This window comes from Solea solea, chromosome 17 (genome assembly GCF_958295425.1).
Source record: "Solea solea chromosome 17, fSolSol10.1, whole genome shotgun sequence".
In the NCBI taxonomy this organism is placed as follows: domain Eukaryota; kingdom Metazoa; phylum Chordata; class Actinopteri; order Pleuronectiformes; family Soleidae; genus Solea; species Solea solea.
The window spans coordinates 11,038,629-11,063,284 of record NC_081150.1 but is presented as its reverse complement, the minus strand read 5'-3'; the positions used below and the strand labels follow the sequence as shown (position 1 = coordinate 11,063,284).

Sequence of the window (24,656 nt, the reverse complement as noted above, 5' to 3'; positions counted from 1 at the left end):
TACATGTGCAATGTCCCCTAACGATCCCTAACATCAAACAAGGGAAAATCAAGAAAAAGAGAGTGCATTTGTGTGGGGAAAAAATGGAAATGTGACATTTCAAGATGTCCTGTTTCTGAGTCACATGGAGGTTTTGATGGTCCTGAAAGGGGGACGATGATACCCAGAGCCAACACGACTTCTGCCAACACAAACCCCGCTCCCAGTCACAGCAGTCCCCCCCACAACAACAATTCTCTGTTTCAAACATGGGCATAGAATAGAGGGAGGTGCAGAGGGATGACGAGAGCCTGAACAGGCCGGAGGACGGACACACAGGCGCCATGGCGATCCCTGAGACAACTTATCTCCTCTCTCACAATGATAGCGCCTGTCAAAATAACTGCCAAGATACATAGGCAGCCAGGAACTGGTTAACTCCAGAGTCATCCAATGGAAAAGAGAGTCCGGCTCGGATCTGTGTCTTTACCCCACCTCAGTGGGCTCACACTCTGTGGCCCAAGATCCACAAACACACATGATCTCAGTCTCATTGCTCTCTTTCTCAAACAGCTTCAGTTTGAATAAGCCTTAACTCTATCAGGAGGAAAAAAAATTGTCCTAGTTTGTTACAATCACATTAAGTTGAAAATGTGCTTAGATAATTGTTTCTACTCAGGTAAAACACTGCATAGATTTCAGATACTATTAGTTGGTTTTTAGTTAAAATGTCTTTTAATTTCTTTTGGGTCGTTATGACTCCCCTCGTGCAGAATGTGTCCTGTTGCACACTTAGCAGACCTCTGTTTCTGATTGTGTTTGCAGTGAAACGGTGCCACTTAGTGGAACATTTGATACACAGCACAGCAGAGGGTCAAAGTGTGTGTGTGCAACATCCAAGTCTGTACGCATCCCAGGATGATTTCACGTCCAAAACACAGTTTTATAACTTTAAAGTCATTTAATTGTCTTTTTTTTGCTTGTTTGTTTCCAAGAAAAATGTGCCTACGGTAGCATAGATTTAATGAACTGTAAATATGCTAGCGTCAGCTCAGCTGGTGTTACTTTTCAACAGTGACAACATTGTGACAACAAAAAATAAAGATTTAAAAAATCCTCCGACGATGCAAAACGCTCGCCTACTTACTAGTTGCTATTTTCATGAACTAGGTTGCAAAAGTGAGTTCCCTGACCGGGAATCGAACCCGGGCCGCGGCGGTGAGAGCGCCGAATCCTAACCACTAGACCACCAGGGAGCGCTGAGAGTGAAGAGAAACGTTAACATTTTTAAAATGTACAAACGGACTCTATATTGTTTCTATATTTTTTTGTTTTGTTGTTTTTATCTGTGTTTCTTGTCAGCAGAGTGAAATCCTCAGTCTAACTCGCGGTAACTCACTAAACAACCGTTAACACGGAGGAGCAGGTGGTGAGCTCTGTGTGTTAAACTGCGCTCCTGACAGCAGGGGGCGCAGTGAGTGAGAGGATGTTTCATTTTAACACCGACCTTAGCTTTGAGAGGATGCACGCAAGGTATGTGTTTTTTATATGTTTTTTATGAATAATTTTGGCGTTTAAATGCATCGTTTCGCGTCAGAATTTCGCGTGAGCTTAAGTTCTGACAACACGAGCGTTAATGCATTAAAGTAAGAGCCAAATTGCGGCGTAAATATATCCTCGCCATCCTCACCAGGTTATCATTGTCGTGTAAACAAAGTGGCTAGCTAGCACCGTTAGCATCAGCTGGGGAAGTCAACTGTAGGTTTGTAGCTTGTCCGCGGTGCCTGTGCCGGTTTTCTGGAACTGGCACAAGCTGGTTTCACATGAGCACAGCTGGGTGTTTGTGTCACTGCTGCGCCGCGAAGAAGCTGGAAGAAGTCTGCTCAGTGGTGTATGCATCTTCCCTCTGAGAAAAATGCTGCAATCTGAAGAATGCAGCTAGCTAGGTGGGGTAAGGCTGCTATGTCCACCGCGGCCACTCACCTGTTGTATAATATTTTGAGGCTGTATGTGGATGAATTTCGTTGGCTCAATGTTCTGTTCTTAATGGTGTTTGACATACGTTTAAAGTCCATTAACCCCTTGTTGGTCCAGTTAGCAGATAGTGTAGCCATGTCGTTGTGAATGTTGACATCCACTGGATTTTCTAAACGGCGTTTGCAGATTTTAAATGAGTAGTATTTTATTTTAATCCGAATAGATTCAAGTGATGTTACAAATTAGCATAAATAAATCAATTGACGAGATGGTGCCAAATGCTCACTCTCACTAGAGCTGTTGCGTGAGTATATCATAATATCGTATTGTGGCTGAAATATTGTGTCAATTTAATTTTGTTGTGTCTCTGGCAATCCCCACCCACATTTACTAGCCTTGTATATGTGTATAGTCATTTAAGAATACAAATTGTTTTGTTATCGTAGCCTGAGTGTTTCCCAAATATTTTTCAGTTTGAATGACTTCTTTGTCAAATAGAGCAATGAAACCAGAAAATATTTACATTTTAGAAGCTGAAATGTTTTATTTACCAAAAAATTGTTGACAATTAATCTATTAATTGTTGAAACGAATCATTGCAGCCCTACGAAACAGACAAACACTTGACTAGAGCATGTTTTGAAGCAGAAGCATATCCCAGAAATGATGGAAACTAAATCCTCTCTGGTATGCAGAGGCCACTGCAGTTCCCTGATGTGTGAGCAGAGACTTCTTTGTTGCAGTTTGCTGTCCCTCTGTTAGGTGTCACACATTTTTACACACTTGACCCTTTTAACTAAAAGGTCTGTTTGGATGAAAAAGTTTGTCATAACATGTCAAATGCAGTTACTTCTACTTTTTCTATATAATCATTCTGTTCTTCGTCCCGTCATCCATCTCTGTGTGTGTCTCACGCACTGACTCTAGTCCAAATGCTCATCAGAATTCACTGTTGTGATTGGCTGAGTGTCATCACATGGTGATTTACAGGGTCCGGATCCGAACCACAGTCCACCATTTTGTGGCTCCTACATTAGAGAGACAGTTCTGTTGAAGCATAATTACATAATCAAACACATGTGTACTGTAGCAGCATTAATGAGGAGCAGATGTGTCTTTGCTCTACAGCAGAGGGATGCTGCGTTGCCCTTTCTGTTGCTCAGACGCTGTCTGCTTGTTTTGAGTGCTTTCATCACCTTCCACTCAGGTTGATGAGGCTTTCCCATCAGTTATTGGCCTTTTGTAGTCAAATGAGTGTTGCTGAGTGAGGAGGTCCCAGATGAGTCCACTAATCCCCTGCCTTTCTCCTCTGCAGGACAAGAAAGAAGAGTGACATCTCAGTGTGAGTGGTGATCTTCCCCAAATTTGTGCCTTTTGGCTTGGACACTGAGTGGGGGAGTCATCGAGCGTGTTTGTGGTGGATGTTTGTATGGATGCAGTCTCGTGCATGCACATTTAGGACCCTGGCCTGATGGAAAAGAGAGACAGGAAGCCGGGATATTTTGCCAGGTAAGAGTGTGTTTGATTAAATGTCTCGAATGTGTTTAATTTTGATAATATAACTGATCTGTAGCCGCGATCTTAGGCTCTCATTTCATACTGTAGTACCAAAATATATCTTTAAATTCTTGTCATCAATTGCTTTTGTAGACCATGTCGAGGGAAATCAGTCCAAAATCACAAAGTACATATTTTCCTAAGATTACATTCTCAATCTGTGCCATGTATTCCATGAGAAAATCTACAAAATTAAGTATTCAATATTAAATAAATCCATAATCTCAGCGCGTACTGGTCCAGTTTCCTCAAACTCCCTGTCAAATCAAAGTTGTGTTTTGGTTTAAGTTTGACATCTTGGAACATGCATCACATGTTAGAGTCCAACATATTCCTGTGATGGAGCTTTGCATTGATACTGTGGCTTTTCTGTCTAGGTGCCTTCACCTATTACTAATTCCCACCTTTTTTCAAACCGCCCGTCTCCAAGCAGCTTTCATTCCCTCAAATAAGTTGTGCGTCAGAGTTCTTGCACGAACAAACCCCCTGGAAAGGTTTTTGACCTTAAAATTTGATTTTGGCAGCAGTCTGAAATGTGATGTCTGGAACTGAGTGTAGAAAGAGGCTCGTCACAGCTACGGTGCATAAACTGTAAGGAAATTGGCAGGTTAAGAACAAAGAGCAGCACTCTCTCTCTGACGTCGTCACAGATTAGGTGTGTCCGAGAAATGCGTTATTAGACAGTCGACCGGGAGCTGAGTGAATAAAGGGGATTAAGTGGTAGACTTCAGTGTAATGAAAAGGTTTGAGTGTGTTTAAAAAGATTAAAAATACTGTTCTTGTTGTGCTGGGTTTATCCAAACCTTAACTGTCCTCATGTATGCTTTAAAGTGGGCGTCCATTTTTGTAAAAAAGTAAAGCATCTACAGTATAGCTGCAACCATAATAGGCTACAAGAGTGGATATATTGAAAAGCACTTTGCTACTGCAGCATATTCGCCAAGAAGTTGACTATAGACGTGATGGATGCTGTGAGCTCATGCAGCCTAATGGGCTTTATTCTTTCTATTATGTCTCAGGTTACTTGTTCAGGCTTCCCTGACAGGCTGGTGCAAACCTGCAATCTGTCTTTGGTCTTGTTTTTCTTATGTTCGAAATAATACATCATGGAGGGAAATGACTTTGTAATGGCAGCACAGCCCAGTCACCCTCTAATTATTAGATAGGCAGTGTATTAGATTTTAATAGGATGTGAGCTTTGTGCTATGGACAGTGCTGTCCTGTAAAGATAATGTGGAAAGCTGTGGGAGTGGACAGCAAAAGCAATGGTGGCATGGTGCAAGATCAGCACAACAAATCCATGCAGACCTTTTCCCACTGCAGAGATGACATGCCAGGAAATAAGTCTTATCTCCCAACAACAGCTACTGCTTTCATATGAAGTCCCCCTATTACCTGCACCATGTGGTGTGACAAATTAGAGTAAAGGTCTCTGAGAGTCAATAAAAAGTATAAAGCAACCATTTAACTTTGTTCATGTTTTTATGTTTATTGTTTTACTACACTGGGAGCCAGTGCATTTAATGAGAGCTTTTGACACGGAACATCACATCAAAAGACTGTAAAGTCAAGTAAAACAGTTCTTCCTGGAACTGAGGGTACAGTGAGTATAGTGGGATTATGCTTTGGACGTTGAAAACAATATGATGCAGCTGTAGATTTGCCTAAAACTGACTGGTGCATGTACACACCTTAAGGAGGTCACTGGTGACTGAGGCTCCCCCCAAGAGGCTCACAGCACCTCTGAAGCTTCGGTGCTCTGTGCCACTCTGCACACGAAGTAACTGTCGTCATGGCGATCTCACTAATCACAGCTTTATGTGAAGTGTTTGTCAGAAAATATGTGGGAGAAACACTGAAACATGGTGGGAAATTAAACATTTTTTCTCTCACCATTAGACATTCAGCAATTTAAAAATTAAAAATGTAAAAATATATTATCCAGCACAAATGCTGCAAACCAATGCAGCTTCATTGATCCCAGTAGGGCAAATCATTTGTATCTTACATTTATTACAAGCACACAAAGGACAATCAGTGTGTTACATAACAAGGCAGAGATCAGTGAAGGAAGGTACAGTAAATAGTTGATTCAAGGTTTAAAAAAAAAATAAAAATCACTAGGTCCAAAAAAAATGTTAACTTGGAGTTTGTGTGAATTATTTTACTTATTTGTATTCATTCAAGCTGGGAAAGTTTAGGTATGAGACTAAAAATGTCAATAAATTGTAAGCAGACAAAGTGACTGGGATACACTGAGAAATCCCCCACACAGTAAAACGGATGCTGCAGATTCTTGAGTTCACAGTGCTGCATTGGGTAAGAAGGAGGAGGAGAGGGACCTCAGGCTGTGGGAGAGGCCCAGCCTTCGTCTGTCTGTCTGTCTGTCTGTCTGTCTGCAGCCTTATCGACCCACACTTTCCTTTCCGTTCAAGCACTTGAACTCTTCAGACCCTTCTTTCATTTTTCTTGCTTTGTACAGGAATATGCAGCAGAGCAACACCACCCCGGCCACTCACGGCATTAGATAAATCAGTTAGAGCCTTATCTTTTTCTTAACATGCTCACATCCGCACTTAAGATTTCAATGGATCTTTTGCAGAGCACATTATTCCTAAGTGGTCCACTAACATGTGGCTCTTCTGCAAGCCCTGCAGTGAACCCCCACCCCCCACCTTGGTGAACCCATCAGGGTCTGGACTCTGGAGATGCCATGACATCATTCTCTTACCTAATAATAAATGATCGACCAAAAGCAAAAAGGACAGTCACAGCTGACTCGGCAGAGTAAAAGGCACAATGTTATATCTCTGAGCACAGAAACAGAACTTGGACAGAAGAACATCTGAATTCATTGCGGTGCCTGTTTCACTTCTCATAACACGAAGTATAAACAGGCATCTGTTGTCTGGTGTTTACAGATCATTACACTTAAAAAAATGCACTACTCTGTTAATAGAAGATTTCATGATGACAACATTATTATCTACAGTATTATCATGGTCTAATTTTATAAGGTATATTCGTACATAGTTGATTCATACTCTATTTTGATCGCAGCCTGGAGACACTGATCACATGTCCATCTCAACTTTTTTACCATACCATAGTTATAACAACTTATACTTACTTATACCTATGTATATTTACTTATAACCACTTAAAATTACTTATAACTATGTTTATCATTGTGTATAACCACTTATAGTTATAACTACTTATAAGGTAGTTAAAGTAGTTAAGTATGCTAAGGTAACTGCAAATAGGTATAACAAAGTGATGTGAGCCAAATTACCTCTTTAATTTTTTTTAACTTAGTTACTGGATTTTTGGTCCTAAAAGACATTTTACTGTGTGATTAAAGACACCCCTTTTTTTTTTTTTTCAAATTAAATCTCTTCTTTTCTCTGTGATTCCATTAGGCTGAAGAGGCGGCGGCAGCTCAAGCAGAGCCAATCGGACAAGAATGTGAACGAGCAGAACCCGGCGATCATCTCCTGTCCAGGCATCCCAAACGAAGGTGAAGCCAATAAGAGGGCGGACCTGCAGAGAATAACCGTAAAACCACCTGCGAGCTCAGGTAAAGACCTAAAGTACCACTTTATCCTCCTTTTAGGGGTCATTGGGGGGGCTGGAGCCAGTCCCACTTGAGAATGGGCAGCAGTTTTATTTTCCTATGGAAAAATCATTCAGTAATCCGACGTTTTGGAAGACGATTATTTACGTTTGGCTTTGCACACGCTTTTGTGTTTTCAGTTTATTATGTGTGAGATAAATAATTTTAACATTGCTTTAATTCACATTAAACCTCTGACATTGCTGCAACAATCACTGAGTAAAACCCACAGATATTATAATGGAGTCGGTCATGTTCACGTCCCAGTGTATAATTATAATAAATTATAGTTGATCTTCACGTAAAGGCTTCATTTAAAACAAATTAATCCTATGTAACGTCCTATTTTTCAACTGGCAGTGTGTCAGTTTCCAGTAGCCGTTTTATTATCGTCGGCGTCACAGAGCTCTGACTTGCTCTGAAACAATCTCAGCAGTTAACACAGGAAGTTGCGTAACCCTTATCCTGTATTACTAATGGGGATGTTCTATGAACAAAGCACATGAATGAACCAGGAGTCGTTGCTTTTGTTTAATGCACAAGACAAATCCTATAAAGATGGAACATCTTTACTTAAAATATGATCCTTACAGGTGAAAAAAAAAAAATTTTTTAGGATGAGGACGTTTTCAAAACTACGATAAAGTGGGTTTTATCAATTCAACGCAATTGTTTTCATTATTTTTATTGAGTTTTTTTTGAGACTAGTGTTCTTTCCAAATGCAGTTATCAGCCCCCCCCCCCCCGAGGCCAGTACAAATTCTCTGATAACGTTCCAGTTTTCATGACTTTCAAAACATTGAGAGCTTTGAACTGTGGAGGGCAGCATTACACCCAGAAGAAGAAGAAGACGACACTGGTGTTGTCTTTGATGCTCAGTCTGTGCAGTAATTGACACACAGCAGGAGTCTGGCTGTCTAATGCTAAACTCATGGCCATGGCCAGGGTTTGATTGGAGGAGACAGCAGCGTTAGAAGGCAGTAGGGTGTAGTTTGCTAATGGCTTCTCTTCTTGGCATGAAGACAACTCTGACTGTGGACCTTGTCCACCACAACATTTTGTGTGAGTGCATCATGCGCTTTTGTGTGTGCATCTGTGAGAGATAACGATTTACAGCAAGCGCTCCTTAGTTAACGACGGCATATTCAGCATGTCATCTGTTGCGTAATGTCTTTGTGCTGACCTCACTGGACGGTAACTGATCTGTCATCTGTCAGGCTGATTTGAGCCAATTATTGCTCATTTAAGTTTCCACATTTTTGTTCTCATAACCATGGTAAATATGGCACTAAAAAGTCACTAAAACTTTATTAAGACGTTTGACAAACTAAATATTTAGTTTATATAGTACTTTTATTTACAAATATGATGTCATGTTATCAGTTTGATGATGTCCATCTGCTAAAGCCTTTTATTCCCTCTCTCAGACAGCAGCTGTAAAAGTAACAATCAGGCAAAAAGGGAGAAGAAGAGGCCACCGGGGACAGTGGAGATAGTTGTGAGTAACACTACACTGGTAGCACGTTTTTGTTTAACATGTTTCTGACGAACGGACATGAAGGTGATGATCTCTCATTTCAGGTGGGAGCTGACGATTCCCTCAACAGCATCGCTCTCAAGTTCAACATCACGCCAAACAAACTGGTCCAACTGAACAAGCTCTTTTCTCGTAGCGTCTACCCCGGTCAGGTGAGAACGCTGACGCCGCTGCGCGATGCTGCTTCAAGTCTCCGCTTTACTTAACCTGACTTAACCGGCTGATCATTGGTTGTTTGTCCCCATTACAGAAGCTGTTTGTCCCCGATGTGAGCCAGTCAGACACTGATTTAAAGTCTCCCAGTTCCTCTGATCCCACGTTCTCAAATGACTTGTCCAAGAAACCATCACACGTGAGTGTTGCTTATAGTACAGTGGCTCATATCCTGCCATCCTACTGATTCTGCCCAGTTAATTGTTTGGTGTTCATTCTGACACTGCTTATATACCCTTTATCTACTGTATAATGAGTATATGAAGATTTGATCATATTGTTATCTTTATATATTGTCAGTTTTCAGTTGAAGTTACAATATCATTACACACTTTTCCAGAAGTGAAATGTGTCACAGAAAAACATACTGATCATGTCTCTCTGATCTCCTTGTGTGTTTTTGTCGCGTCCATCAGTATGGCCTTTCAAACTGTAGGTCAGCAAAATCCGTCCGGCGTGAGCTCTCCCCAAACTCGGAGGACGAGAGCCCGTCAGCTGTGAAATTCATCAAGATGAGCTGTAAATATTTCACTGATGGCATGGTGAGATGGCTTTTTAAACACATTAGTAGTTGCTCCAACAACTCAATTTATTTATTTGCAAATCAATTCTGTTAACTTTTAAAGTCCTTCACTGACATATTATTGACATCTTACGTATTAGAATTTGGAAAAACATGACAAGACATTACTCTGATATTTCCTCCCCTATTCTGACATTTACTGACTTAAAAAAATAAATAATATATCAATGAAGTCATACACTATTTAAGAACTATGATTTTGGCCTCATTCCGATTGTTACCAGTCTTCTCATGTGAGATGAGATCATCTCTCATTTCAATCTTTTAGGGAGTGGTGGGAGGTGTTCTGATCGTGACGCCCAACAACATCATGTTTGACCCCCACAAGTCCGACCCGCTGGTGATTGAGCACGGCTGCGAGGAGTACGGCCTCATCTGCCCCATGGAGGAGGTCGTTTCCGTGGCGCTGTACGACGATGTGTCGCGCATGAAGCTCAAAGACGTGCTGCCATCGTAAGAGTTCCCCACCCTTTTTCCCTCGTTTCGCTCCCTTCTCTTTTTTCTTACTCCTCTTTTCCTCGTTCCTCCCTCCAGTTTCTCTTTCCTTCCAATAACATTGTTTCATACAAACCATTTCATTTTCTTAAACTTCCAACATTTGTTTTTTTCACATTTTTTCCACATCTCTTTAATTTGCATTTAATGAAGCACCTTTTTCACTTCACCTTGTCTACAAAGTTGTTTTTTTTATCTTAATCAAATAAGCCTTACATTTTAAGATGGTCTTCATTCTTTTTCTAATTTCACATCTGTTCTTATGCTTTCTTTTGAGTTGTTTATCATTTTTGTCATTCTTAATTTCCGTTGGAACTGTCTTGTTTTTGTTTTTCTCTCTTCATCCCCATCCTCGTTTGCCGTGCGGTATGTGTGGTGCCTGGTGACCCCACAGAGACCGACCCCAGGATCTGTGTCCTGTGTACAGGCCTGGTGAGTGGGAACAGCTGCCATCAGAGCAGGACCTGAACCCCTTCAGCCGCTATGAAGCTCTTGATCCAAAGCGACCAATCGTCCTGGATGACATTGAATCGGCGCTGTCTGAAACCGGTAAGTGTGGACGTTAACGATGTGCTTTACCTTTAACTTGGATTTGTGTCCTTACGTGAATCAGAAACATTTTGTTGCTGTTGTTAAGCTCAGTGTTTCCCAAACTTTCGATGAGGGAACCTTCTTTTTTAAGGTGGCAAATTATTGTGATCCAAATCACAAAATAAATCCTGACGAGATACATTTTGTGCATGATGCAGCAACTAATAAACAGCTAATTTCCAAGAGCTGTTTGGTAAATGTATTGCAACTTTATTCTATGTATGTTATTTTAAACGTATACACATAAATCTTAATACGTTGGAGAAATTCTGCAAATGTATTTGGGGATCCAAAAAAAATCTACTGTGACCCATCCGTGGGTCGCAACCCATTGTTTAGGAAACACTGGTCTAGTCCTCTGGTCATGAAGGTGTGTCAAAGACTTTTTTGTTGTGTTTGTTTGAAAATAACAAGTTGCACTTTGACAATGTTTCCTGAATTAATTTATGTGCAGATTAAGATTAAATTCACGGTCTAAAAGGGTTCAAAGATTTCCCTTTTTTTTTTTACAAGGGGTTTTGTTTTATGTGCCAGTGATATGAGGTTATTGTACTGTGTATCTCTTTCTCTCTGTTTTATCGTAGTTTAGTCCTAAGTAGTTGTGATCTTCAGTGTTCATACAGTACAGGGGTTTTGGAATTCATTTCAATAATGCTTGCATTTTAATGTTGTGTTTTCAAGCTTTAAAAAGTACTTAAAGGGCTTGATTGTATTTTATTTCTATGTAAATGAGTAGTTTGCTTATTAGATGGGAAAATAATACTAAAGTATTAAATAAAAAGTGCTCCATCTGGGCCTTATTTGCTCCATAGGTCTACTTAAAAACACATTTTTATCTTCAATTTCTTATCCTTCTGCTGCTGCAAAACATACTATTGGTTGCTTATAGCTAACAAAACATTTTTTATGTGATTTAAGTACAGCAAAGTGATATTTAGGTATTCATAAGTACATACATTCACAAGTAAAAGGGCTAGAAAATTGACATTAAAATTGAAAAGTACTTCAATTTGACCATGAAGTTTGTCAATAGGCCTGGTATCATTAGGTGATGGGGGGATATGCAGTTGTGCGTGATTGCTATAAAAATATATTCCTCTTACTATCCAGTATCAGCAGAAAAAACACATTTTTAATGTCTTTATGAATAAAATTGATGTTTAGATGCAGCTCTGGAATAAAACCTTTTTTTTTTATCTCCTCAACACCAGGGAGTACAGAGGGAGAGCTGACGGAGCAGTCTCCGTCAGATGAGGGATTCACAGAGTTGGAGGCGACTGTCAACGGAAGCAGTGAGGAAGCAGAGGGAACGTTCTCCAGAGCTCCCAGCACTGTCAGCAGGGACAAACTGAAGCTACAGGGACCAGGCTTTCCAGGCCAGGAAGACTTTGAGGACAAGTTGAAGCTTGATCAAACAAAAGGGAAGCTGGATGATGAAGAGGACGAAGGCGTGAATCAGAACAGCTCCATTGAGGATGGAGAGTCGATACAATCCTCCTCAGACACAGGAAAACGAGGCGACGCGGGGCGTGGAAAACCCACAAGCCAAGAGGCAACCGAAACCAAAGATATCAACCATAAAGGGACCATGGAGCTCCTGCTGAACGGGGAAAGGATCGACGCATCACTGGACCAAAACAGGAAGTTGAGCCTGAGCCAGGCTGCAGAGGCTCCTTGGAACTCTAGTCCCAAAATGCAAAGCTTGGACAGACCAGCAGAGGGAGATGAACTCAGTGAGGAGGAGAGACGGAAGAAAAACTATGAAGCTGAGGTGAAGTCGTGGCTGATGGAGAGGATGCAGGTGCCGATAGAAGGTAGAAATTATAAACGAGGTATTGAATGCATGAGTAGATTCTGCTGACTCCTGATGGTAGTACCAAAAGATGATGCGGAAGCAGGAAGTTATCCTAATAATCAAGAAATAGAAGGCACTTATTTTATTTGAGAGAAATAATAAAATCAGGATGTTTAAACTCGGACTAACACAGTTTATTTGTCTTTGATTCTCTATTCTGTGTAGATATGCTGTTTTCATCAGAGGAGAAGAGTAAAAACCCTCCGATGTTCCTCTGCTTCAAAGTGGGCAAGCCGATGAGGAAGTCCTTTGCCACTGGAATGAACTTTAGCCCTGCCCACTCCTTTGGAGGCTGTGGAAAACAGCCAGAATACTGGTTTGCCGTGCCACAGGAAAGGTGAGATTAAACCAGTGACTGTGTCCAAGGGTTCACTTACTTATGAAGTCGTATTTATTAGTGTGACCTGTTTTGTTTTTAACTCACTGTATGCGTGTTTGTTCCAGGGTGGACCATCTGTATGCATTCTTTGTGCAGTGGTCTCCGGATGTGTACGGCAAAGAGGCTCGAGAGCAGGGCTTTGTTGTGGTGGAGAAAGACGAGCTGGACATGATCGATAACTTCTTCAGTGACCCCGCGTCTTGCAGCTGGGAGGTGAGAGGAGTAGAAACGGTTTAACATTGGCTTCATCCGTCCATACTATTCTCTTTTCATTCAAAAACGCATAGATTCTGCTCTGGATACACCCGTTAAAATTGGACCAGTATAAAAAAAATGCTGCTGGTTTCATTTCAGTTTGAAGATTCTTGGGGCTTCATTTCAATATGGATGTACAAAAATGAAGAACTTTGGAAACAAAGACACAGTTACCCGCATTCCTATTTTTACTGGCATGCGATGGCACCTATGTGCGTTTTTAGTTGTTTCGGTATGGACGCACATTAATCCTCTTTGCTTGTTTAAGATCATTACCCTAGATGAGGCGAAGCGGCGGCAGAGTTTTGGCAGCCATGACGGAGAGCTGTCTGTGGAGGCGCTGCCCATACTCGGCGACACCAGTGACGTGCTGCAGGACACGCACATCGAGAAAGTAATAAAGATTAATTTGCCCACTTCGTGACAGTAAATCATTTACATTTGACTAATACATATCAATCAGTGCACTTCATAATCTGATTATCCGTTTACTCCCCAGCTTGCTTGTCGCCTGCCGGCGCGAGTGCAGGGTTACCACTGGAGACTGGCCTACAGCACTGTGAAGCACGGAACCAGCCTTAAGACTCTGTACAGAAACCTGGCAGATGTGGACAGTCCTGTCCTGCTGGTCATCAAAGACATGGACAAACAGGTAGACGTCGTCCACATGGATTTCCTGAATGAAAAAAAAGTACACACACTGTGCCACACAAAGGCAATTTTCCATTTATGTATTACAATAGTATAAAGTCCAAACCTCCAGAGGTGGATACTGAAGTTGACTGACATTTTAACAGTTAGTACATTTGTGAAATTGCTGTCTTTTTGATGTTAAATACATTTCAAATGTTACCGCAGATATTTGGGGCCTTCTCGACTCATCCCTTCAGAGTGAGCGAACACTGCTACGGCACTGGAGAAACCTTCCTCTACAGCTTCTGCCCTGAAATCAAGGTGTGTACGGCGTTGATATATAAACTAGTTGTAGGTTTTTAACTGAATTTCGCAAACTCAGACATCGTGTGCTGTTAATTTTCAGGTGTTCCGGTGGACAGGGGAGAACTCCTACTTTGTGAAAGGCAATACAGATTCTCTGCAGATGGGAGGAGGGGGGTAAGATCTTACATTTCTGCTTCTTAGAATAAACTTGTTGATAGAAACCGCACTCGTTTTGGGGCAAAGAAGTTTCTCATTACATAATTAACAATTCTTATCATTTTTCTCCCCCCCCTCCTGCTTCTGTGCAGTGGTCAGCTGGGTCTGTGGCTGGACGCTGAGCTGTACCGAGGTGCCTCCACCCAGTGCGCCACCTTCAACAACCAGCCTCTGTCGACTCAGCAGGACTTCAGCATCCACAGTCTGGAGGTCTGGACTTTCGAGTAGCTTTCGAGGTATTTCTTCATTCATGCTCCGCTCCACGACCTCAAAATGTCAGACACCACCAAGTCTGTTACACACCACTTGAAGTCAAACCTAACTACCCCACCATGACACTACATGGTCAGTGAGAGTAGACAGAAAGCAGCCTGTGGCGTTTTCAAAGCGACTGAAAGCAGCGCTTGAAATGTTCATTCTGTTTTGACGTGGGTTTGACCTGCAGGGAGTTTGACCACTTAATGCTTGGTTCATGCTTCCGTTTAAAGACCAACTGTGTGAAAACGCTGCTGTCTTAGTTTATTTGCTGCCTTACACATGCGACAACAGCACCAGCTTCCACAGCATGCTGACTATAGACTGCCTCAGCACCCTAAGCTTGTGAGGATCGAGGGAATAAGAAGCTGACTTTAGTGTGACGTGAATTCCAAATTGCTGTAGGTTTGTGCAGAGATGGCAATTGATGCGATTCTGGGAATGTACAGGCTTGTATACCATAGATGGTTTGCTTTATCCTTTTTGTTTGTTTGTTTTTTAATTGAAACTTGAAGGAAATTGGAAAATGCCAGGTCAGATTTTTAATTTCTCCACTATAAAATTAGTTTTTAATAAGGAAAATGCTGTAATTGTTTACAACAGAAGGGTTGCACTTCCTCCGAAGGCTGTCTGGAGTTTTAAATGTAGCCAGTGAGAAGGGTTTCATTGCGTTTCTTCGTGAGTATATGTAACGTTTTCTTTCCCCCCATACGAGCCAAAAACAAGCGCTAAAGCCAGGAAACGTTTGCAGTGACCAAATATCTTCTTTTTAAGTTTGATTTGTTGTTAATTTGTCATGTTTTATAAAAATATTTTTAGATTTTATTTTTTACATTTATTTTTGCATTCTGTCTTTATAAATAACCATATAATAATGGTTCTGATTTTATAGAAAAGTGTACTGCTAAGCATTTCTGTTTGTGATTGGACTCAAGCACTTGAAATGTCTGTTCAGCATTAAATTCATGTCTCACGATGACTCATTTTATATCTCCTTAAATTTTGTTTTTTATTATTATTTCCGGTCATTGTTGAGAGACATGCAGCCAATAGAGTTTGAACAGGATGTGACCAATGTAATTAAGCATTTCTCTAATGTAAACTTTTGTTACTGAACGTTTAATCATCACTGCACACGTGGGAAAGCTGCCTTTACTCAAAAATGGAAAAAGGGAGGGGGGGGGGGATCACTTTTTGCACTCTGACATGCCACTTACTAAAACTTCACATCTACGAACATAGAAAAGAGATTCTCATTTATATCATGTGTATGTGACACAGGCTTGTAGTGCATGAACATGCAGTACTGCAGACGTCTGGCACCCATGTTACAGCGATAGCCTCCCTGTCATACTGTCCACCTTTGCCAATTACTCGCTTCATGTGAAAATGAGCTCTATTGTCTGTAGCCCTTCAGTGTTGTTACTGTGAATGCTGTAAAAGTATTATTTCTTGTGAATCCAAAACTGCTGTGTACTGTGATATCACTAAGGATCTATTTATTGTGTTGTTATTGCAACCACATTTAAACTTAAATAAATGTTCCATATATACATAAATAACAATGGTTTGTGTTTTTATTGTCCAACTTTTATTTCCTACGTTATATTGATTATGGTGAACATTGATACTGACATGGGAGTGATGTTTACAGGTAATTCCTACGTTTTTTTTCTTGTAAATCAAGCTGTGTACATTTTGTTGTTTTGTTTTTTTAATATATAGATGCAGCCCTGTATTTATAATCATAGTCAATTCATTGTTTGATATTTTTAGTTAAATATTAAGTTTTAATGCATCAATAAGGTCCATAAATGGTGTGTCCCCCCCAAATCTCAGAATGAAGACGGCCTCACATGAGCTGTTTAGTCCACAAATTAAATGTGCTATGTTTACTTTAGGTTCACATTTAAGGAGCTGGAGAATCAGAGAGCTTATTTTTTTGTTTTTAAGTTTTAAGAAAAAAAATGTAAATATATATTATTAAGTCATAATTATGAGATGCTAAGTCCTAATAATGTGATACTAAGTCATAATGAGATACTAAATCACCATTATGAGATGCCAAGTCATAATTACGAGATATTGTTTCATAATTATGAGGTACTAAGTCATAATAATGAGATATGTATACTATTAGTTGTTATGACTTAGCATCTCATAATTATGGGAAAGTATCTCAAAATTATGACTTATGGTATGCATTCTTTTTTTCCATGTGGCGGAAATGGGCTTCCTTTTAAAAAAACAACAAAAAAAAAAACAGCTAACAATTGTTTTTTGGTTTTTTTAATATTTGGGCCGCCCACGCCGAAATTCAGTTCCCTATAGTTGAACGTACAAGAAACAAAGAGAGTCGCCCATCTTTGGAAACATAGACGATCTTTGACAGTGACAGTGGATGAGGTAAACTACTGAGAACTAGCTTCTGGAAAATAGTTACTAAAATATGGCGAGAGGTTTCTCAACGTCACTTGTTGGAGAGTCCGTGGTTGAATCGTGTATTTTCTGTTCGATTGCCAACGAGCAAGACGAAGAAACGGAAATTCTTGCAAAGGTAAAAAACATATTTAAACCGAAGTGACGCTAGTATGGAGGTGCAGTGCTAACCGAAAGACGAAAGAAAACTATGGCTAATTTTGTCCCATTTTGAAGCTTGACATGACTTTTAGTTATAATATTAATAATACAAAAGCAGCCTGCCAAAAACATTAATTCAAACTGTGCGTACTTGATTTAGCTGAGCTTTACTTTTACCAGGTGAAGCAGCTCAGGAATATGCAAATGTGTTCTTGTCACTGTGAGTTTGGCACAACAAGGAAACGCTTTTGTAGCTTTTGAAAACATATTTCTAACTATGCTGTATTTTATTTTAGCTTGTGTGTGTTTGTACAATATTTGTTTCTTATTCAGGACCTTTTCTGTCAAGCCCTGTAGTCCTCATGGAGAACAAAACATGGTCCTAATGAGGCACAACCTCATTTATATGGGACTGGATAAGTTTGGGTCTAAGATTTGAATTTTGGTTAAGGTTAGGCACTAACTGGTTATAGTTAAGTTTAGGGATAACACTTTTAGGCTGTCTTAATGAATGTCCGTCAATATGTTTCCTTATTTGGTATTATACATACCAGTGTGTGTGTGTGTGTATGTCTTAAGTAGGCTGTGTGGACCAATTGTCAAGCAAACCTATCTTTGTGAGGACAATTTGACCTTGTGAGGACATTTTGGCTGGTCCACACAACATTAAGGTTTAAGACCTGGTTTAAGGGTTAGAATTAGGTTAGGCATTTAGAAGTGATGGATACAGTTAGGGTAAGGGGGCTAGAGAATGCATTATGACTACACAAAGGTTGCAAAATCATCTTTTCTTGTATAGGTACATTTTGTGAGGTCCAAAAAGACCTTTTAGGGTTTAAATTTGAATTTAGGTTAGGTTAAGGGTTAGGGTTAGTCACTCGGTTGTGATGGTTAAAGTCAGGCTACAGGCCTAGGGAATGCATTATGTCAATAAGTGTTCCCACCACACTGCGCAAACGTGTGTTTATGTGTGTCTCCACAGAACCGGGACATGGTGTGTTTCAGGGACATTGATCCAGCTGCTCCTCACCACTACCTGGTCATACCCAGAAAACACATACACAGCTGCTCCTCTCTGCACAGAAAACACATCGACCTCGGTCAGTAACAGTGTCAGAGCCAACTACTGCAAATAAAATATTTTACCTGCGTTGCTATAATGTTTTTAATTATTTAAACTGCTAGCAATGGGACAATATTAGACATTGTGTAGGGCAATACACACTAAACGAAGACAATACAGACAGAGGGTGACTCATCTGCATCTGTATACACAGGCAGATTTTTATAATTATCACAATAATATTGTGAATTGCAATTATTGTGGTCATGATAATTGTGACAGTACATTTTTCACTATGTTTATTCTCTGTTACATTAGGATTATTACTGCTGCTCCTACAACAGTCCCCCTCTTTAGCATGTTTTAACTCATGCTGCCTTAAAGTGCACAGATTATTTTTTTTACATCTAATCAGACATTTACAGATCAATGACAAGTCATGTGTCCAATAGTTGAAAGAATGGCTGAAATGGGGAAAGCTGTGCTGCATGACCAAGGGTTCGCAGATATGAATGACATAAGGTGAGTGTAGACGTGTGTGTGTGTGTCTGTGTCTGTGTGTGTGTGTGTGTGTGTGTGTATTAGAGCTGCAACTAACGATTATTTTCATAATCGATTAATCTATCGATTATTTTCTCGATTAATCGTTTGGTCCATAAAATATCAGAAAACCTTAAAAAATGTTGATCGGTGTTCGTCAGACCTTGAAATGATGATGTTCTCAAATGTCTTATTTTGTCCACAAACCAAAATGATTAACTTTTAATGATTTCTTTGTTATCCAGAGCAAATAAATTAAGAAAATATTCACATTTAAGAAGCTTAAACAATCTGAAATCTTGTTTTAATCATAAAAAAGCTTCAAACCGATTCATCGATTATCAAAATAGTTGTTGATTAATTTAGTAATCGATTAATAATCGATTCATCAATTAATCGTTTCAGCTCTAGTGTGTATGTGTGTGTATCCATTTCTTGAATCCCAGTAAACAAAGTTTAAAATAATGATTTGATTTTTTTTAAAGGGTTATTTAAAGTAAAAACTTGTGTAAACTGTAGTAGTGAAATCTTCAGGAGTCCGCTGTAGGCAGCTGGACTTCAAAATAAGCACTTCATCGTCTTCACTTTAACTCAAGCAAGTGCAGTTGCCTACAGCGACTGTAACTCCTGAAGATGACTTTGTACTTTGACATGTGTTTGCCCCAACAGCATGGGATTCCACCTGCCACCCTTTATCTCAGTAAACCACCTCCACCTCCATGTGCTCGCCCCCAGCAGCCAAATCTCACGGTCCATGATTTTCAAATTCACACCACGGACCGAGAGTTTTATTTTAGTGAGTACTGAAATTATAGCTGAATGATTTTCATTTTGCAAAAATTGAAGATAAAATAATGATAGTTAATTATATATCAGGGTACATTCACCTGATGAATTGTTGTTATATATTACCCCAGAATTAGATTTTTATTTTTATATCAGAAGCCGATTCAGCTCTATGCAGGCCACCATTTTGGACCACTATGCTTGTACAATTTTACACCATTTTATTAACAGTTTTTATGCCCTTTTTTTTATTTGTTTTTATGCAGGAACAACGTGTACGGGAGCAACTGAAGAATATTTCTCCACTGCACCACTTCACTGCACAGATTAGAAGCAAAAAAAGCAAACATTTATTTGAATGAAGTCCTATTTTATGATCAGTGATAGGACTGACTCGGTTCAACACAATGATGCACTGTATGGTTGTTGAAATATGCTGGCTCTAAAAATCTATTTATTTACACAAAATACTTTTTTAACTACCTGCCTTCATGTTTTAATGTGTGTCAGCATGTTTACAGAATCCAGTCTGTATGTACTGTGTTTGCGTGTAATCAACTGAGTTGATCTAGGTATTTATAGCCGTTCAAGGAAAAGCTGCAGCCAGGATCAGTGAATGAATCTTTGTATTAGGGCTGCAACTAACAATTATTCTCATAATCGATCCATCTGTCAATTATTTCCTCCAATAATCAAGTACTTCCATAAAATGTTGATCCGTGTTTCCCAAACCTGGAAATGATGATGTTCTCTAATGCCTTGTTTTGCCCATAAACCAAAATGATTCAGTTTTAATGATTACCAGAAAATGAACCAGAAAATATTCACATTTAAAAAGCCCAAAAAAATGTAAACTTGTTTTAATTATTAAAAAAGCACTCGCACATTAATCAACTACCAAAATACTTTTACGAATGCGATTAATTCAGTAGTCTGTTAATAATCTAATAATCATTTCAGCACTAATTTATTTATCTGTTTTCATACAAATAAGGATGCCTAAATCTGAAAATGTAATAATTGTACATGTACATATATCATTATATTATATATATGTAAATAAACAATTATAAACTGAAAAAAAACAACACAAGTTTATAATGTAGTTTGTGGATAATTTCCTGATTGTGTCAAGTTTACTGTCAAAATATATATTCCATAAAGTCAGACTTCATTTGAGTAATTGTTTACAAAAAAAAACTAAAAACTGCAGCGTGTGCAGCATATGTTTACAATATGTGTGGCATTCAGGGGCGTCAAAGTGGGAATTTACGCATTTCTCTCAAACGCAGCAGTATAGTACTTGGCTCAATGAGCTCTGTGTTCGACTGGTTGTGCTGGCTGCTGTTCGCTGACCACGCCCATGTCGGTAAGACTCCGTAGAAATGAGCTCACACAGTCCCACAAAGACAACTTTAGAAGCAGACAGTAATGGAGTCTCGGGAGGACGACTGTCCTTTTTGCCGGATAACGAACAACGAGACGGACACAGAAATCCTGCTCAGTGTAAGTCACACGCGCCTCACAAATGAGACTGATAAACATGAACAGTTGGACATTCCTGACTCCACCTCTGTCTCCGAACAGGACGATCAGTTGGTGTGTTTTCGTGACCTGAAACCGGGGGCTGCTCATCACTACCTCATCGTCCCCAGGAGACACATTGACACCTGTAAAACTCTGCAGGCGGACGATGTCCCTCTAGGTAAAGACAGGGGAAGGGGACCCGAATCCACACCCTGAGTCTGAGCTTCCGCTTTAACTCATAAACAAAGAATATAAACAACGATTAAATACAGAAATAATCAAGGGAACATCTACAACAACTAAAAATGCATTCTTTAGTAATAGATTTGGCCAAAATAAAAGCAAAACATATATCATTCGGGCCAATTATCATGTTCAAATGATCATCTATTGTAGTAACAACCTTGTATTTTCTATTTAACCTTTCCTTAAAGTGTTTAAAGAATTCATTATGAGAGCATGAAATAAAGAGAATATCACTTTTATAAAAACAAATACTTTAACTTGCCTCAAAGCCAAATCTTAATCTTCTAAATTTGCTGGAACAGTAGATGTCATTATTTTCTCTCTTTTTTAAGTGGATTTCTTTTGTTTTTGGTATCTATGGAATGTGGTAGGTCAAATAAGTTCATACTCTTACCCGTATAAGGTTGAGCAGGGTATACATCATTATTAGAGTGGGTCGAATAGATTAATATGTTTGAGCATTTTTATCCATGAAATTAATTCCATTTATAGAACGTGTGGGTAGATCAGGTGGGGATTGTGTTTGGTATGGCACCAGTAAGAGATTGTAATTCTTTAAGGTGTACTACAACTCTGCAACAGTGAACGTGTGATTGTTGTTATCATTGTGTAGTAACTGAATATGACTGGATGAACAGAATAGAAATTCTCAGGAAATTAGACAGAAAGTGTGTGAGATTCTGTTTCTTCTGGACTTGTAGATGTATCATACTGTTGTATGTGTACTCTTATGTTGAGTAGCTTTCATACTGATAAGTCTTTTATGAATGACTTATAGTGATGTGATTTGTTTGTTGATAGTGGAGCAGATGCAACAAATGGGAATGAAAATGCTGGAGAAGAATAAAGTCTGCGACCTAGACGACGTCAGGTAAATCACTCTCCTGTACTGAAATCGCATGCTCGACATATCTTTATTACATATTGATTGCAGTTTAATTGTTGCTTTTTTCATCTTCTGTCATCTACTTTCTTTTACAAACATGTATTGATCCCCTCTTGTTGATAATCTCTGCAGGCTGGGCTTTCATCTGCCTCCCTTCTCCTCCGTTCCCCACCTGCACCTCCATGCTCTGGCTCCAGCCAGTCAGATGGTATTCAGGTCACAGCTGCACTATGGCCTGAAATCTCACTGGTTCATCACGGTGAGTCTTGACAGTTTCTCTGATCACTGCACTCTGGTCACAGAGGCTGGAGGGTTCATATCATATCAACATATCATGCACATGTACGACTAAAGTCATTGATACAACTTCATCTACAAATCAATCCTTGGACTGCTGCCCTCATATATCTCCTCCTACATGTCACACAGACAGTGCAGCTTGTGTGTTCCTTCATTACATTACAGAGCTTGACAAAAAAAGGTTTACTCTGCCCCTTCAACCTGGAACACTTTACAACAGGATCTGAAGTTGTCCAGTGTCCAGATTCCATTGGGGGGACTTCAAATGAGGGAATTTGAAAATACCCGCTCCGATTGTCACTTTGATTTTACTGTATTTCTGTCCGTCCGTGACTAATTGTTGTTTGTTAAATTGTGTGTTTGTCTGAAACGGGTCTCTCTTGAGAACAAGACCCTGTGTCTCAGTAAGACTGCCTGCATAAATAAAGGTTAAATAAATAAAATGAATGATGTAAGCGGTGGCAGTAATCAGCAGATTATGTATTTACCAAAAGACAATGGGGGTTTTTTTTATTATTAAGAAGCCTTTAAAAGTGTTAAAAATATCAGATATTTGTATGTATTTGTTTAAGATGGCTATTGCACAAAAATCCAGGATAGGAGATAAAGTGAGGCTTGACAATGTGTTCCTTATCTTAGTCTTGTGCATTTCAGATTAACTTTGTTATTTTGGGGTTCTTTTCTTGTTTTAAACAAATAAAAATTGTTGATTTTAAACCTTGGTTCCATTTGAAACTTGAGGGTTTTACAGATTAGTTAAAAACAACATTTTCTATGCACATGTGATTTACAAGAAATTGATTTGCTCTATGCTGAACCACAGTGTGGTAAATATTGTAAATAAGTTCCCTTTTCTGTTGCAGGTGGACAAAGTGCTGTCTCAGCTGAAGACTCAAGGCAGGGTCAAATAACGTGAAATACTAAAAGTGTTTTATATTTATGTCAGTACTGGTCATTTAGCCTCAGTGAGTGAGATTCAATATCCGTTCTTTAGGCGCCTTACAGTGTTTTGCATCGGCGCTGTATAATTTGGGACATTTCTGTGCACATTCATGCTTAATAAATGGCCCTTTTAAACTAATGTAATATCATATCAGTTTGAAAGTCATATAAATTAGATGGTATTTAATTGAATAATTAAAATAGAACTTTGCACATTCATGTACAAACCCATTTTGTTTCTTTGTGTTTATGAAGTAGATCGTTTGAAAAAGCTGCTTACAGGGTTTGATATCTTGTGCCATAACTTGATTTTAATGTGAAAATAATGTATATATAATATTAAATAAAATGCCTTAAGAATAATCATGTGGTCGTCTTTGACAAAGTCTTTCTACCACTTCACAGACACAGACTCACACTTGAGAACACAAACATTAGATTAGCATGAAAATACTGGAGGTCTTAATGGGCGTGATTGAAACAAACATGGGTACAAGGGTTTTCTTTATTAATTTACTTATTTACTGTTAATACTGGTCAAGATTCGATTTGAGATCATGTTAATTGACAGTGTGTGCACATCAGGGGGGTATTCTTTTTCTAAAATAATGTAAGAAAATGCTGGTTTTTCCTTCTTCACTCAGCAGTTACTTCTGTATTTTGGTCCTTCATCCATGTCACTTCCACTTTTTTGCCACTAGATGCCACTGTTGTAACTTGAAACTCACAGAGTTGTCACATGCACCAAAAAAGCTTCACATAAATAAAGCAATAAATAACTAATATTGCTCAAAATTAAAAGTTTTACATAGCAATGCTAAAACGATACCATCTATCCATCTGTCAATAATGATCACATTCAAACACTATGACTTCTAAATGACTAATAAAGCTTTTTTTTTAATAAGCGTTATTCGTGTATAACAATAGACACGTAGTGACATAAAATAATGTACAAAGAGACAGGCAATTCCATAAACGAATAATGATGTACAAATACAAGAAAACATTTTAAACAAATAGATAACTATTAAACATAATAGATATGTAAAAATAGGGGAATGTGACACACAGTTTAATTAAAATGTTTTGTGTAGCATCTGATGACACAAAAACATTTTTATTTGTTATGTTAGATATACTTTAGGGATTCACAGTATTGTTTTAGCTCAATTAATAATATCTTAAATTATGGAGTTGTTATGATCATTTAGATTTGTGGAACATTCATATGAAGAGGTTTACAATGTTTTTGAATGACAACCCCAGTAATTGCGTTTTTTTTCTTGGATACTCTAAAATATAATTTTCCCCCTTCCAATTTCTTTAATTTAATAAA

General features: G+C 39.0%; 3 protein-coding genes and 1 non-coding gene across 6 annotated transcripts; 3 read left to right on the top strand and 1 right to left on the bottom strand.

Annotated features, from left to right (window-relative positions):
* Positions 1-1,163: 1,163 nt before the first annotated feature.
* Positions 1,164-1,235, bottom strand: trnae-cuc (transfer RNA glutamic acid (anticodon CUC)). Its single transcript has one exon. It is a non-coding gene; the product is annotated as a tRNA-Glu (tRNA).
* A 170-nt stretch (positions 1,236-1,405) lies between these two features.
* Positions 1,406-16,006, top strand: LOC131444095 (nuclear receptor coactivator 7). Of its 3 annotated transcripts, none has more exons than XM_058614236.1 (17): positions 1,406-1,512; positions 3,272-3,465; positions 6,936-7,093; positions 8,557-8,627; positions 8,711-8,818; positions 8,917-9,018; positions 9,296-9,421; positions 9,731-9,915; positions 10,352-10,506; positions 11,760-12,362; positions 12,569-12,740; positions 12,848-12,995; positions 13,306-13,431; positions 13,537-13,689; positions 13,896-13,991; positions 14,077-14,150; positions 14,285-16,006. In XM_058614236.1, exons 2-17 carry the CDS (start codon positions 3,428-3,430, stop codon positions 14,418-14,420), a joined length of 2,451 nt encoding a protein of 816 aa, XP_058470219.1. In that variant the 5' UTR covers positions 1,406-1,512; positions 3,272-3,427; the 3' UTR covers positions 14,421-16,006. The 3 variants fall into 3 exon arrangements, with proteins under 3 accessions (XP_058470219.1, XP_058470220.1, XP_058470218.1); XM_058614237.1 differs by lacking the exon at positions 1,406-1,512 and adding an exon at positions 1,784-1,925 and having other exon boundaries at positions 10,385-10,506; XM_058614235.1 differs by lacking the exon at positions 1,406-1,512 and adding an exon at positions 1,784-1,925.
* Positions 16,007-16,830: 824 nt separating this feature from the next.
* On the top strand, positions 16,831-20,373 carry LOC131443186 (adenosine 5'-monophosphoramidase HINT3-like). The gene is made up of 5 exons (XM_058612598.1): positions 16,831-17,004; positions 18,010-18,127; positions 18,543-18,612; positions 19,300-19,426; positions 19,683-20,373. Exons 1-5 carry the CDS (start codon positions 16,897-16,899, stop codon positions 19,776-19,778), a joined length of 519 nt encoding a protein of 172 aa, XP_058468581.1. The 5' UTR covers positions 16,831-16,896; the 3' UTR covers positions 19,779-20,373.
* Positions 20,374-20,573: 200 nt separating this feature from the next.
* On the top strand, positions 20,574-23,680 carry LOC131443187 (adenosine 5'-monophosphoramidase HINT3-like). Its single transcript, XM_058612599.1, has 5 exons — positions 20,574-20,922; positions 21,004-21,121; positions 21,991-22,060; positions 22,208-22,334; positions 23,239-23,680. Exons 1-5 carry the CDS (start codon positions 20,848-20,850, stop codon positions 23,284-23,286), a joined length of 438 nt encoding a protein of 145 aa, XP_058468582.1. The 5' UTR covers positions 20,574-20,847; the 3' UTR covers positions 23,287-23,680.
* The last annotated feature ends 976 nt before the right edge of the window (positions 23,681-24,656 follow it).